The sequence below is a fragment of the Polypterus senegalus genome, chromosome 11, assembly GCF_016835505.1.
Source record: "Polypterus senegalus isolate Bchr_013 chromosome 11, ASM1683550v1, whole genome shotgun sequence".
Classification (NCBI taxonomy): Eukaryota; Metazoa; Chordata; class Cladistia; order Polypteriformes; family Polypteridae; genus Polypterus; species Polypterus senegalus.
This window is the reverse complement of record NC_053164.1, coordinates 15,534,936-15,551,324: the sequence shown is the minus strand read 5'-3', so window position 1 is coordinate 15,551,324 and position 16,389 is coordinate 15,534,936. Positions and strand designations below refer to the sequence as shown.

The 16,389-nt window shown below is 41.6% G+C and overlaps 1 protein-coding gene across 1 annotated transcript in view; it reads right to left on the bottom strand.

The window, feature by feature from the left end:
• LOC120539717 (radial spoke head protein 4 homolog A-like) overlaps positions 1–16,389 on the bottom strand; it is a 50,061-nt gene that overhangs the window by 15,059 nt on the left and 18,613 nt on the right. The window contains exons 2-3 of the mRNA XM_039770100.1: positions 15,785–16,001; positions 4,146–4,895 (exon numbers count right to left, since the gene is read on the bottom strand). Of these exons, the coding sequence (XP_039626034.1) occupies positions 4,146–4,895; positions 15,785–16,001 (967 nt within the window). The remainder of the gene's footprint in view (positions 1–4,145; positions 4,896–15,784; positions 16,002–16,389) is intronic.

The window sequence follows — 16,389 nt, the reverse complement described above, 5'->3', positions numbered from 1 at the left end:
CAAAGCTGGCACCTATTAGTCATTAGATCTATGCCTTAGAAATGTTTTATTTCAATTTTAGTTATAATGCATTCGTTGTGATTATATGCTTGCAAGTTAAAATTTGAAATAAAAATGTAAAAAATTAATTTTGATGTCTTGTTCATTTATTTGACGCCCCCCTTGTACAGCTTCAGCGCCCCACAGTTTGAGAACCACTGTTCTATGATATCATCACATTTAAAATGTAACCACGCATCGTCACACATCCATATCTTAGAATTGTTTTTTATGAAAAAAACTTGTGCATTCAGGGAACGTCAGGGAAAGGATGTTAGAACATTTTCTTTGGATTTAATAGCTGTGATTCTTGTCTACTGTTTAAGGGCTCATTCACACGTGTTTTAGCTTCGGACCACAATGCTCCTCCTCCGCCTGTAAACTTATTTACAATTATTTTCAGTGATACTCCTCACCTCTATGTGTTTTAGAAGTGAGAAGCTGCAAAAACTCCAGTCTACAGCAGTTCTCGAGTGGTTTCACCTAAAACGCTTGTTCCATTAAAATGAACGGTAATGCTCGTAAAATGCAGTTAAACATAATACAGTGCCCTCCACTATTATTGGCACCCCTTGTAAAAATTAACAAGCAGGGTTAGAAAAAAATTCACTGTTTGCCGAAGAACCATCATCTTGCACTGAAACGATGAGAAACATCTTGACCTTTAATTGAAACAAATGCATTCAAAGGAAAACAAGGCCCTCGTCAAGAAATAAATATTTTTAGCAAAAACACATGTGCCACAATTGTTGCCACCCTTGGAAATGAATGTGAAAGAATTTAACTGAAGCTTGTTTCCCATTTAAATTGGACATTGTTAAGTCGATTGGAGTATACAGGAAATTTCCAGGTGAAATCAATGTCTTCCTGATTAACTGGGATACAAATATGAGGAGACACAGAACCAAATCCTTAGCCAGCCATCAACATGGCAAAGAAAAGAGAACATTCAATCCAAATGAGGGAGAAGTGTGTTGCCCTTCATAACTCAGGGAATGGTTATTAAAAATAGCTACTGGCCTGAAAATGCTCATTTCTACAGTTAGGGCAAGAATAAACAAGTGGTCATCATCTGGAACTGTGACAAACTTGCCTGGAAGAGGACCCAAGTTTATTTTACCCCCCATGTACAGTGAGAAGGATGGTGAGAGAGACAATACTATCGCCAAGGATCACAGTTGGGGAACTGCAAGAAAAAGTAAAAGTCTCTAGAACCACCCATGCCAACAAATTATTTAGAAGGTATGCCAGAGAGAAACATTTTCTGTCAGCTATCCACAAATGTAAGCACCTGGGTCCTCATGTATAAATGGTGCGTACGCACAGATATGTTGCATAAGAACTTTTCCACGTTCAAATCGCGATGTATAAAACCTACACTTGGCGTAAAGTCACGCACTTTTCCACGGTACCTCATACCTTGTCGTATGCAAGTTCTCCACTCGGTTTTGCAGACTGGCGGCACCCAGCGTCAAAGCACTGCTACTGTTCCTGTGTGATTACTCCTTATTTTCCTGACGTGGCTTTATAAATACACTGAAACTAACCTCATATTGTTTATTAGTGTAACGCATCTGATTGTAATTAACTTGTAACAATATAATGGTCCAGGGAACAGCCATAGTATTCCAAATACCAGAACTGCTTTAGTGTTGTTACTCTCACTGCACCTTCTTCTTCTTCTTCTTCTTCTTCTTTCAGCTTCTCACGTTAGGAGTTGCCACAGCGGATCATCTTTTTCCATATTGCTCTCACTGCACCACTCAGAGTATTTATATCACTGTATCTGAGTGTGAATCACAGCAGCAGCTGATCAGAAAGAGAATTATCGGTATACAGCTTCAAGGACACGCTGTCTCAGACACAGCAAAATGTTTTAAAGCCTTTCCTGTACGGACCTCGCGGTTCAGAAACAGTTTAATCCCAAGAACTTTAAATGCACTCAATCACTGCTCCTCGTAGAACTGTTTGTACTTATAAGTACAATCACCTCACTGTAAACTTGCACTACAGTTATAATATCGAACAACCTGGGCCACTTTATAAAGCGCGTATTTACATATGATGACGATATCATTTTTAAGGTGAAATGCAGCAAAATATGTTTGTTAAATTATACACATAAAACTTTAACTTCATTTAAATAATCTATATTCTTCACTGGGAGTGTTGTGAAGGATAGAATAATTAAACATGTACTACGAAGATATTTCAATGTTCTTTAAACGTTTTGAAGAATCGGCGCTAAGCTTACAGATGGCTTAACGTCTATTACAGAGCTGATTGTGTGGCGATCGGATACTTGGGGAAAGTAAAGCACTGACTGCAGTGACGACTACGCCAATATATATTGAATATAAAACAGAAAGAGAAAATAATGACACAGCTAAAAACGCAGCGGCAAATTTCGTCAAAAGTTAAATGCTTGTGTCGTGAGCACGAGGTGGCTATGCAGTGTCCGCAACGGACGTGGCCATCCACCGTGCATAAGATACCTTACTGACATTGGCGGGCGAAGGAGCCACTGATTCTTCCTCTGCCCAGTGCCACCACAAGCCTAGAGCCGCCCCTGAGTACTGCTGCAATAAATTATTTCATCGAAGTGAAACACATGTTTAATAACGTGCTTTAGCTCCTATCATCATGAAAATGACATCACGTATACATCTCAGTATTTTAGTTATTCAGAGAGCTGTAATATCATGAATGTAATGGACTCTGTGTCCAGTTGGAGGAAGAGAGCTGGTTTAAGAAGCAAGTAGTGATTCACACACATAGAACACATAGAAGATCAAATACAAAACAATACATTTAACTTGCTACTTTAATTACGATGTGATTTGAGACATTGATTAATTCAATTATTTTAAGATGAAGTTTATGATGTTCTACTTTAATGACAAAATAAACTACGTGATTAAAGTGTAAATGTCGAGATTGAAGTTGATATTTCGTGCTTTTTCCCCACTGTGTGCCTTTTTTCTCTGTACCCTAATAAGCTGTCATATGACACTCAGACAGCGGGCTACAACTCGGCTTTTCACGTCGACTTTGATATGTGACTTCTTTTTTTATTTCCGGCACTGTGTGCGTCCACAACCTATGTGGGAGCTGGGATGGCCGCTAGGGGGTGCTGCCGAGACTCAACAACCTGGCTGGACGAGTCACCAGCCCCACCCGTAGGTGAAATTGGGACCAGGTGGTCAAACACCTGGAACACTTCCGGGTGGGCTATAAAACGGGCCAGCCTCCACCACTCAGGAGCCAGAATCGGGAGGAAGAGGACGAGGTTGCCTGGGAGGAGTGGTGGTGCAAGGTGGAAGAGTTGTTGGTGTTGCTTTAGTGCTTTTGGGACTGTCACGGGGAAGATGTGCGCCCACGGGTGAAGAAAAATTAAAAGCCTGTGTGTTTTTACATGTGCCTCTGCATAGTCTGTGCCGGGTCAGGCGCTATATAGCGTCTTTCACAAATGATATACTGAACTGCGGTGGGCTGGCACCCTGCCCAGAGTTTGCTTCCTGCCTTGCGCCCTGTGTTGGCTGGGATTGGCTCCAGCAGACCCCCCGTGACCCTGTAGTTAGGATAAAAGTGGTTGGATAACGTATGCATGGATGGATACACTGAATTTTGAGTTTTCATTACCTGTAGTGTTAGCTATAATCAGCAAAATGAAAAGAAATAAACTCTTGAAAATATATCACTCTGTTTAATGAATCTATATAGTATATGAGTTTCACTTTTTGAATTGAATTACTGAAATAAATGAACTTTTAGATGATATTCTAATTTTTTGAGATGCACCTGTATGTTTGTAATTAATTTAGACCACTTCGTAGAGGTCTGCTTTCACATTGGCTTTAAAGAATCTTTTTGTGTTTTATCGGCAGCAAAAAGTCAAATGAAATCCACTGGGATTGAATACTGTATGACAAAAAAATGTGAAAATCTCCAGAGAGGTGAAGACTCCTCAATGGCGCTGTATGTGACTCACATCTGCAGTAAATGACTGCTAAGAGACATCATGAATCGGGCTCTAACCCTGGACCTGTGGTCTGTTCTTGCTACCTTTATCCCTAAGAAAAGTGCCAGAGTAGAAGGATAGATACCTGTGGCAAGATATGCTGTAGATGGTGAACCCATTTGGACAGTGACTCCACCATGTCCTGGACGGGGTAGCCATCAAAATCTGGATTTTCCTCATAGGTGTCTCTGACCGCCTCCTCTTCCTCCTCATCATCCTCCATGCCAAACTGGTAAAAACCCAGAGGGCTAACATGGGTTCCTGCTGAAATACGAGCAATCTGAGCCCTCAGGTAGTTGGCTTCATACCCTGGGAATGGTGGAAAGCTGACGATGCGGTTCTCTAGACGACCAGTGAAAAATTTACGCATGTACCGAGCTGCAACAATCTGGGCTGGGGTCACCATGGGCAGCTTGACCCAGGACTGTCCAGGCTCATTACATACAAAATAGATATACTTGTTTGCCCCAAAGTGATTTTCTTCTCTGGGTATTATGGGGGGTGGAACATACGTGGACTTAGGAAATTCATGAGACTCCTCATTTTCCTCCTCATCCAGTTCCTCATCCACTGTCTTTAGTTCACTCTCCTTACTCTCTGTCTCCATAACGTCTTCCTCTTCTTCTTCACCTTCCCGACATTCAGCCTCCACCACAAGGTAGTTCATCTCAGTGCCCAGAATCTTGCCCCAGAAGCGGCACCTCTGTAGCGTCTGACCATCCGTGAGTTGTTTCATGGCCAGGTAAATGTGAAAAGTCTCGTCCCGACTCAGGCCTACACCTGCCTGTTCAAAGTAGAAGGCCATCTCCATCACATTGGGAAGCGGCGACTCCCACTGTAGGAAGACAAAACAAGAGGGTAGGAACTGGCTAAAGTATCGAGGCTTCAGTGCAATATCGAGAGTAAGATCAACGTGGGCTGAGGTCAGAATTTGAGAATTTAGGAGCTTAGCACCACCAGCTCACATCTGACCTTCATCTCTCGGGAGTTGTACTAATTATACGTTTCTATGCATGTTTTTTATTTTTTTTTTTGATCATGTGAAACTAATTTGTTGAGGTTTTCCAATCATTTTTGCACCGAGTTTTCATTAACAGCAGGAGAGGGTCTCAAAACCGGCTCGGGTATCGTGAAACGAGTGCGGTGGCGAGGTCGACCCACTCGGCCCGTTATTCAATGTAATTTTCTAAAAATTTGTGATGAGTACGTGGCTCGCTCCTTGCTATGAGCCTATGATATGAACTCTATCTAAACTTAATCGGTACACTGTTGTTTAGACACAACTTCAAATTTTACAAGATGCTTAAAAAATAAAATTTAATGAAAAATAAAATTTCAGTAACACGGCTTACACGTTATTAGAGTGCATGTCAGATGTCAATGTCATGTCCAAGTGCCAGTACCCTGGTAGGCCAGTTGCTTACGCAGTTCGCAGCTTTTAGCAGCCAAATCATCGACAATACTGTTAGTGTCAAGTTTGGCTCAAGATGTTCTTGTGTCATTGTGCTTCTCAGGCGGCTTTTGATTCTCCTCAACGCAAAGAATGATCTTCCACACTGCACTTGTGACACAGGCAGCATTAGCGTTAGCACTAGCTTGTAGTTAAGCCCAGTGCTCTTGTAAGCATCAGTTACGAGGTTCACCCAGAGCGGCACCTTACAGTAGCAGAGAGGACCGTCTTTACAAGACTTGCAGGTTGACACAGTTGCCCCATCTTGTTCATGGTCACTGTCATTGTCATCCTCCACAGTATAAGCGTCTGCTACTGATTTTTTAAGTCAAGAGTTCCCAAAGTGGTCGATATCAACCCCCTGGGGTTGATCTGAACTTTCTAGGGGTCTATAGTTTCAATAAAAGAAATCGGTGGTCAACGACAGCAAAAATAGACCCCCTTATTGCTGTTATTTGTTTGTTACTTCAAAATATCTATGATTCCAATAGGTACCTAATAAAAACACATTACATACGAAACATGCGAACGAAAAGATAAAATGTGTCATTAAAAGAGTCACACGTAAGAAAGCATGAAAATACAAACATGTCTGTGCATTGTCTTATCGAACGTATCAAAGCAAGTGCAGACATGAAAAACTGTTGCATGTCCGCAGTTGCTCGCGGTGGGACGACACAACGGATATTCGATATTAGCAGACACTATCAGTCTTGTACGGTGATGCTTTCATAAAACACTATAAATTGGTTCGTTTGATGTGACTTGTACTTATTTGTGATTTGAACTTTGAATTTAATTATTGAGGAGCAGTACTACAAAAAAGAGAATCAGAGGACACAGTTTATTTATTCGAGTTTGAACAAAAATCTTCTGTTTCAAGTAAATACATACTTTATTGTTTTATTTTTATCACAGAGTCTGTTGAAATAGTTTTCATTTCTTCAGATAATAATATGACTGAACCAAAAAAAGAAATGAAGGCAGTACAGCTTGGACTATCCGACTATACTTCCTTAGAAGGCTGGCGTCTTTCAACATCTGCAATAAGATGCCGCAGATGTTCTATCGTTGTGGCGAGCGCCCTCTTCTATGCGGTGGTGTGCTGGGGAGGCAGCATAAAGGAAGAGAACCCAAGTTTATTTTACCCCCATGTACAGTGAGAAGGATGGTGAGAGAGGCGATACTATCTCCAAGGATCACAGTTGGGGAACTGCAAGAAAAAGTCTCTAGAACCACCCATGCCAACAGCTTATTTAGAAGGTATGCCAGAGAGAAACATTTTCTGTCAGCTATCCACAAATGTAAGCACCTGGAGTTTGCAAAACATTACTACTATTATGGGCTGCATCAAGAGTGGGCAGGAGGAGGAGTATAGGAACCTAATCAAGGACTTTGTTAAATGGTGCGACTCAAACCACCTAAACCTGAACACCAGCAAAACAAAGGAGCTGGTGGTGGATTTTAGGAGGCCCAGGCCCCTCATGGACCCTGTGATCATCAGAGGTGACTGTGCAGAGGGTGCAGACCTATAAATACCTGGGAGTGCAGCTGGATGATAAATTGGACTGGACTGCCAATACTGATGATCTGTGCAAGAGAAGACAGAGCTGACTATACTTCCATAGAAGGTTGGTGTCCTTCAACATCTGCAATAAGATGCTGTAGATGTTCTACCAGACAGTTGTGGCGAGCGCCCTCTTCTACGCATTGGTGTGCTGGGGAGGCAACATATTGAAGAGGGACGCCTCATGTACACCTAATGTAAGCACGGAGCTGGACAGTTTGACATCCGTGACAGAGCGACGGGCGCTGAGCAGACTCCTGTCAATCATGAAGAATCCACTGCATCCACTGAACAGGATCATCTCCAGACAGAGGAACAGCTTCAGCGACAGACTGCTGTCACCGTCCTGCTCACTGACAGACTGAGGAGACCCCACACTATGCGACTCTTCAATTCCACCCCTTGGGGGTAAACGTTAACATTATACAAAGTTATTGTCTGTTTTACCTGCATTGTTATCACTCTTTAATTTAATATTGTTTAGTATCAGTATGCTGCTGCTGGAGTATGTGAATTTCCCCTTGGGATTAATAAAGTATCTATCTATCTATCTATCTATCTATCTATCTATCTATCTATCTATCTATCTATCTATCTATCTATCTATCTATCTATCTATCTATCTATCTATCTATCTATCATATAGTGCCTTTCATTTCTATCTATCTATCTATTATATAGTGTCTTTCATGTATATCTATCTATCTAGAGACAAAAGAAAAAGAAAAAAAACATACATTTTTATGTGGCAATGCTACAATCAATCGCTATTCAAGGAAAGGGAGAGTCAAAACAAGGAATTTACATTAGTCGTAGATCCTAGATAACGTTGTTCTGACATCCAGAAGGTCCAGAAGAAGAGACGAGGGTCAGAAAAACAAGCACAGAATCACAACTGGGAAGTTAATGAAGCACAACGGTCAACTCAAAATACAAAATACAAAACGGCAGTCGAAAAATAATGGCAGATCGAAACATCCTCCAAGGGCAATGTCTCCCATTGAAGAACAGTTTGGTGACCCACAATGCCTTTATCAGCATGATGGAGCACCGGGACAGAAGGCAAAAGTGATAAAACTAAGTGGCTCAGGGAACAAAACATCGAAATTTTGAGGTCCATGGCCAAGAAACTCCTCAGACCTTAATGATATTGAGAACTTTGAGGTTAATCCACAAGAGGTGGGTGGACAAACAAAAACCCATCAATTCTGACAAACTCCAAACATTGATTAGGCAAGAATGGGCTGCCATCAGTCAGGATTGGGCCCAGATGTTGATTGACAGCCTGCCAGGGTGAACTGAAAATGAAAGAAGGGCCAACACTGCAAATGTGCATAAACTTCATGTCATTGTCAATAAAAGCCTTTGAAACTTGTCAGGTGCTTGTAGTTCTGCTTCAGTATACCAGAGAAACATCTGACAGAAAGATCTAAAGACACTGAAGCAGCAAACTTTGTGAAAACCAAATACTTGCGTCATTCTCAAAACCTTTGGCCACGAGTGTATGCTCTGAAGAAAGACATAAAAATTACATTTTTGGGGGTCTACAGGACCACAAATAAGGGGGAACTAGACATCAAGACAAGTTGAAGCCTATCATATGCACGTGTTTTCTATTCTGGTGAGTCAGGAGGAGGCAGACAATAAAAATTATTTCAAAGCATTGTAAAGTCACCCTTATGAGCAACTTTAAAGAAAACACCCGCGCGCCCTCTGGACTGAATCCACAAACTTGGACAAACTTTGAAGTGTCCGATGCAAACCTTTACTGTACTCCTCCAACTCTGTGATGTCACATGCTGGATTACACACTTCTGGATGACCTTGCCTAGCACAGCGTTTCTCAACCTTTAAGTATTTGCGACCCGCGTTTTCATAACAGTTTTAATCGCGCCCCCCTAATGTTTTTTTTGAATGGAGCCCACTAATAGCAATTTGTTCTTTTTTAATTAATGATATATCATAGTTGCATATTTTATTATACCTACTTAACTTTTATCAACATTTCTCTAACTCTATATTTATTTTTCTAGTATCAGAATGTAGTTTAAGTTAATTTGTTTTCGTTTCAATAGATGTGTTTTTCATATTTTCGATTCTTGTTTTCTTTTTTGTCACATCTTTGCGCCCCCTTTTTGTTACTTTGTGCCCCCCTAGGGGGGCCTGCCCCACAATTTGAGAATCACTGGCCTATCAACAGAGACAACAATGAGCAGAATGTGGTGGCACCCAGTAGAAAACAAAATGGCACCACAGGAAACTTTGTTTTTAACAGAGCGAAAACACCTATAAACATCTATTTATGATTTTGTTTTTACTATAAAATACTTTCTTTAGATTTTTAGAATGATGGTTGTATTGTTTCCTTTCTTTCCATTTTCTTTTTTAACCTGATTGGACAGTGCCTCTGTTATTTGTTAAAGTGCCTTTGGCTGACTGCTTGGTTTGCTGTTCAAAGACGCTATATACAATGAATGTAGTTAATATGCAGACCCCTTTACTTTCTGTACACCCCATTATGTGGCAGTTCTCATTTTAAATAGATAAATTTGACATTTTCGCCCCTCAAATACAGTCAATAACCCATAATGACAATGTGAAAACATGTTTCTTAGAACGTTTTGCAATTTTATTACAAAATCGAAAACTGACCCTTTGCTGTGGCCCTCCAGATTGTGCTCAGGTGCCTCCTGTCTGCTTTAATTCTCCTTGAGATGTGTTTAGAACTTACTTGACTGGAGTCCACCTGTGGTCAATTCATTTAGAAAAGCACACGTGTGTTACCTGTGTATAGAAGGTCCAACAATTCACACTGCATATCAGGATAGAAACCAAGCCATGAAGTCCAAGGAACTCTCTGTACACCACCATGATCAAATTGTGGTAAGCCATAGATCAGGGTGAAGGAATAAAACCAATTTCGAGATTAATGTTGACATTTTGTGCTTTGTTCCCACTGGGTCCCTATTTTTTTTTTCTCTGTACCCTAATAAGCTTTCAAATGACACGCAGATGGTGGGCTACGACTTTGATATCTGACAACTTCTTTTTTATTTCAGGCACTGTGCGACTTTGTGAACTTGAGCGTTCGAGTTACTCCGACACTTTATGTCACACGATCAACTTCCTTTTCTTGTTTATACCACTGTTTACACCAACAATTAGTACGTTTTTTCTTTGCCTCCACTTGGTATTTGCTAAAATTCTTCTATTTTGCCCTGTGCTTTTGCCATTGCCTTTTCACAGAACGCTGAGCTTAAGGGCTATTTATATTGATTTGCATATTCAAAGAGGTGTAATTCTGGGAGGAGTTGGGGCGGGAGAGCAGGCACGTGCACATACGTTACTTTTCACGCTGACCGGGATTTATGGAGCGGAAGAATGTGGAAGTTGGCATTCGCACAGATTTATGTATCTGGATTTTTTTGTCTGTACACCATGTTTTAGTGTGAATTCTACGCACGCCGTTATGCATGAGACCCCACGACTCTTTGTAGAGTTGGCCAAACTGAAAAACCAAGCAAGAAGGGCCTTGGTCAATGGAGTCAAAACTTCATTTGTGCTGTAAAGTCCATCCAGGGCTTCTGGGCCGCCTGTCACTAACCATTAGTGAAAGACATCTGAGTGTTATCCTCGACAATAGTCTTAAATTGGATAAGCAGATATTGTAAGAAGTTGCTTTTTTCAGTTAAGAATCATTTCAAAACTCAAGCCATTTAAAAAGTCCCTTATGCTCTTGTTTCATCCTGTCTTGACTATTGTAACTCATTGTCCAGTGGTGTCAGTCAAACTCTCACCTGCAGTTGGTCCATAAGCTGTGAGGCTCCATTTTGGCTTCACATCACTGGCTTCCTGTCAGCCTTAGAACTGATTTTAAAATTGTATTGTACACTTTTAAATGTTTAAATCGGGATGGCCAATACGTCGATTGCGGTCGAATGGTAGATCAGAAAGGTAGTGCAGGTAGATCGCGTTGCATTAAAAAGATTTTTTTAAATGTTAGTCGCGTTGCATTAAAAAGATTTTTTTAAATGTTAGTCTATCATATATCCTCCCTATGGCATTTGCCACTCGATTGACATACAGTGTGGCCAGTCTGAGATCTCCTTTCTTTTCTTCAAACACGCTGGTCATCCCACACGCACGATCAAACGCGCAAGCTACTGCATAACTCCGGCTATGATCTAGTTAGCCTTCCAATTTATATCGACTAAAGAACGGATTTTTTAAAAAAAAATTGTTTGGGGAGGGTATGGGCTGGATGTGGATTGGATTTTTTTTCTCACAATGTCACAATCGAAGTGCTTTTGTCTGATCTGTCAATCTATCATTGCTATTCCAAAGAAGGAAAATGTGGAAAGGCACTTTCAAACTGTTCATAAAAACCACGAAACTGACTTCCTTCCAAAAAGCGATCTGAGAAAGAGAAAGGAGAAGGGAACTAAAATCGCAGTCAATCGGACAGCCGTCATTTTTCACTCGGCTGAATTCAAAAGCAAAGGCAGACACACCGAAGCATCGTTCTGGGTAAGTCACTCGTTCATTAAGCATAAGAAGTCCTGCCAAGATGGAGAGATGATAAAAGATGCCTTCATTGAGGCAGATGGCTAGGGAGAAATTCCTGCTGAGATTTCAAGACTCCTGGCCGGAGATAAAGGAGTTTCTCCTCGTAAACATTTAACATGCAGAATACAAGCAACTTAATAACGATCAATGGCCGCTAGACTTGGCATTTTTTTTTCCGATCTGATCAACATGTTGAATGAGCTCAATTTACAGCTGCAAGGAAAGGAGAAAACCAATATGGTCAATATGATTAGCTCAGTTAATACTTTCAAAACGAAAAATGCAACGTCTATCCTCAAAGCTGCAGTGCCTTGATTTGGGGAACATGCGAGATGCAATGGAAGGTGTGTGCGAAACTTGACAGCATACGCTACACAGAGCAGATTGAAAATTGTCTGTCAGACTTTATCTAATGGAAAAAAAGTAACGATTCGAGTGTTGCCCAATGTAGCGGAGTATGAGTAGCGTTTCTTCTTCACAAATGTACTCAAGTGAAAGTAAAAAGTATGGTGCAGTAAAACTACTCTAGAAGTACAATTTTTTTACAAAGTTACTCAAGTAAATGTAACGGAGTAAATGTAACTCGTTACTACCCACTTCTGATACTCAGTATATATAAACTGCTCAAAATAATTAAAGGAACACTTTGAAAACACATCAGATCTCAATGGGAAAAAGAAATCCTCCTGGATATCTATACTGATATAGACTGGGTAAGGTGTTAGGAACGAAAGGATGCCACATCGTTTGATGGAAATGAAAATGATCAACCTACAGAGCCCTGAATTCAAAGACGCCCCAAAAATCAGAGTGAAAAAATGATGTGGCAGGCTAGTCCATTTTGCCCAAATTGAATTGCAGCAACTCCAAATTGTACGCAGCACTTTGTATGGCCCCTGTGTTCTTGTATACATGCCTGACAACATCGGTGCATGCTTCTAATGAGATGACAGATGGTGTTGTGGGGGATCTCCTCCCAGATCTGGACCAGGGCATCACTGAGCTCCTGGACAGTCTGAGGTGCAACCTGGTGGCATTGGATGGACCAAAACATAATGTCCCAGAGGTGCTCTATTGGATTTAGGTCAGGAAAGTGTGGTGGCCAGTCAATAGTATCAATTCCTTCATCCTCCAGGAACTGCCTGCATACTCTCACCACATGAGGCCAGGAATTGTCGTGCACCAGGAGCCACTGTACCAGCATAGGGTCTGACAATGGGTCCAAGGATTTCATCCTGATACCTAATGGCAGCCAAGGTGCCTTTGTCAAGCCTGTAGCGGTCTGTGTGACCCTCCATGGATATGCCTCCCCAGACAATCATTAACTCACCACCAAACTGCTCATGCTGAATGATGTTACAGGCAGCATAATGTTCTCCATGGCTTCTCCAGACCCTTTCACTTCTGTCACGTGCTCAGGGTGAACCTGCTCTCATCTGTAAAAAGCACAGGACACCAGTGGTGCATCTGCCAATTCTGGTATTCTATGGCGAATGCCAATCGAGCTGCATGCTGCTGGGCAGTGAGCTCAGGGCCCATTAGAGGACATGGGGCCCTTGGGTCACCCTCATGATGTCTTTCTGGTTGTTTGGTCAGAGACATTCACACCAGTGGCCTGCTGGAGGTCATTTTGTAGGCCTCTGGCAGTGCTCATCCTGTTCCTCCTTGCCCAAAGGAGCAGATACTGGTCCTGCTGATGGGTTATGGACCTTCTATGGCCCTCTCCAGCTCTCCTAGAGTAACTGCTTGTCTCCTAGAATCTCCTCCATGCCCTTGAGACTGTGCAGGGAGACACAGCAAACCTTCTGGCGATGACACGTATTGATGTGCCATCCTGGAGAAGTTGGACTACCTGTGCAACCTCTGTAGGGTCCAGGTATCGCCTCATGCTACCAGTAGTGACACTGACTGTAGCCAAATGCAAAACTAGTGAAGAAACAGTCCGAAAAGATGAGGAGGGGAAAATGTCAGTGGCCTCCACCTGTTAAACCATTCCTGTTTTGGGGGTCATCTCATTGTTGCCCCTCTAGTGCATCTGTTGTTAATTTCATTAACACCACAGCAGCTGAAACTGATTAACAACCCCCTCTGCTACTTAACTGACCAGATTAATATCCCATAAGTTTCATTGACTTTATGCTATACTCTGATTAAAAAGTGTTCCTTTAATTCTTTTCAGCAGTATATATATATATCATTTTTAATGTAGGTAGATCATTTTGACCTGGTCATTTTAAAAGTAGCTCGCAAGCCGAAAAAGTGTGGGCACCCCTGGTTTAAATGGTCTGGGCCCCAGCTTAAAAGTCTGACCTCCTTGCCTCGATCCCTGAGCTCATCTGAGCAGTTGCGACTGGCTTTACCACAATGGAGCTGATCGTGCTTTTGTGGTGACTGCTTCTCCACTCTGGGACAGCCTACCGTTTCAGATAAGAGCAGCCCCAACACGGTTGATTTTGAAATTTCTGCTGAAAACACGTGTTTTCTCGCTGGTTTTTCGTCGCTAATGATGTGTTTTTATGTGCCAATAATTGTTATTTGTCAGTTGTTTATTGTTTTATGTTCTTCTTTTCAATTGATTTTATTTATCTGTTTTCATGTACGGCACTTTAGAAACTACCTCTGTGGCCTTAAATGTGCCCTATCTATCAATACATTTTGACTATTTGACTTGACTTGGTCAAGGAGGTGACCAAGAAGCCAAAGGTCCTTTTAACAGAGCTTCAGAAGTCACCTGCTGAGATGGAAGAACCTAGCAGAAGGAGGCCCATGTCCATCAGTCAGACGATTATGAAGCCACTCTTGAGTAAAAGATTTGACAGCCCACTTGGACTTTGCTGTACAGCATTTTAAGGAAGTTTCTTCGGTCTGATTAGACAAACACTGAACACTTTGGCCAAAGCTCCAAACACTTTGTCGGATGAAACCCACGCACAGTTCATCATCTGCCTACTAAAGTCTCTAGGGAGAAGAATGGCGGTGGCAGCCTCATGCTATGGAGGTGCTTCTCAGCAGCAGGGATAGGGTGACTGGTCAGAGCTATGGGAAGGATGAAATGCAGCGACATACAGAGAGGACCTTGAAGAGAACCTGCTCCACAGTGCATGCCGCCTCAGGCTGGGGTGATGGTTCATTTATCAGCACGGCGATGACCCAAAGCATTGTGGCCAGATGCAGGAATGACAGACGGTTTGATCAAAATTTGGGGTGCCAACCTGGTTGTCCAGTTTAATAGAAAGGAAAGATAAATGGAGGTAATGCCCACCTTAGCATGGTTGCCCAGGTTTATGAGAGAAAACTAAAGGGAAAATGAAAATATTTCAAACAAAAAGCATTTGATAGTCGATGCTTTCTGGAACTCACTGGTCATCCGTCAGCCGAGTGATTCTGCCTCCCAGGAGTTGAGGGTCCTTATAAGCTGGAGGACTGGAAGGGGCTGAATTAGGTGCCCTCACTGGGCAGCCTCGTGCTGCAGTTATCACATACCTTAACAGAGCTGGACACACAACCAGTACAATACTGGTGTAGCTTTGCCACAAGTCTTTGACTGCCCTTGAGTGACCCAGCCAAAGCCCAGACTTACAAATCTGCGGAGAGACCTGAAGATGGCAGCTTGCAGACCCTTCCCATCCAATCTAACTGACCCCGAGAGGATCTATCAGGAAGAATGGGATAATCTGCTCAAATCTGAGTGTGCAAAGCTTGTAGAGACTTTGCTAAGAAAACACAAAGCTGGAGTTACTGCTAAAGTGGCTTCTACAAATTAGTGAATACAGGGGTCTGAATACTTTATAGGAATGATTTATAAGAAATCTTTCTTTAAACAAGTTTTCATTTGGTCATTATGGCTTACTGAGTGTAGACTGATTAACAAAACATCTCAAATTTCTCCATTTAAAATTAAATCTATGCCCAATAAAGTGTGCAGAAAGTAAAAGGGTCTGAATACTTTTTGAATCCACTCTTTGGATTAAAGGTTTGTTGTAGCTATGGAACTATGACCTCTTGATTTTTATTTAAACTTGACCACCATTTTATTTACAGTATATAAAACAAATACTTTTTGAGGTTTGCTGTACCTGCTGTGACAATGTCCTAGCATCTACACCACAATGACCTTGGAAACAGTAAGATGTCACCTTACATCATCTTCTTCTGGCTCCGTAGTTTTGTAGAACAAAGCCTTTTGGATCTCAGCAAGCTCCCAGAGAGGTGAAATCTCCCTTTTTTCCCTCAGGGTGTCCAGTTTTTTGGAGAAGCAGGTCAACTTCACTTCGTTGCTGATGTCCTCAAATATGTCCACCACATTTTCTGGCCGCTCATCCAGAATTTTAGTCAGAACTTGAGACAAGTGGTCATACCTGGTCAAAAAGAAAAGAAGAAACCGTAAAAGAAATAAAGAAGATAATCAATATAACAAGAAACTTTTCAAACGCCAAAGTTTTGATGTTGTCACTTGGGCTCATCTGAAGTAAGTATTACCACCCCGGGCTGAGAGAGGGCGCTCAACTGACTTTCTGCAATTCTTTTTCCTCAGCAGTACAGAGAAGACGAGCAGTGAGGGCAGATGGATAGATAGATAGATAGATAGATAGATAGATAGATAGATAGATAGATATGAAAGGCACTATATAGTAAGATAGATAGATAGATAGATAGATAGATAGATAGATATGAAAGGCACTATATGAAAGATAGATAGATAGATAGATAGATAGATAGATAGATAGATAGATAGATAGATAGATA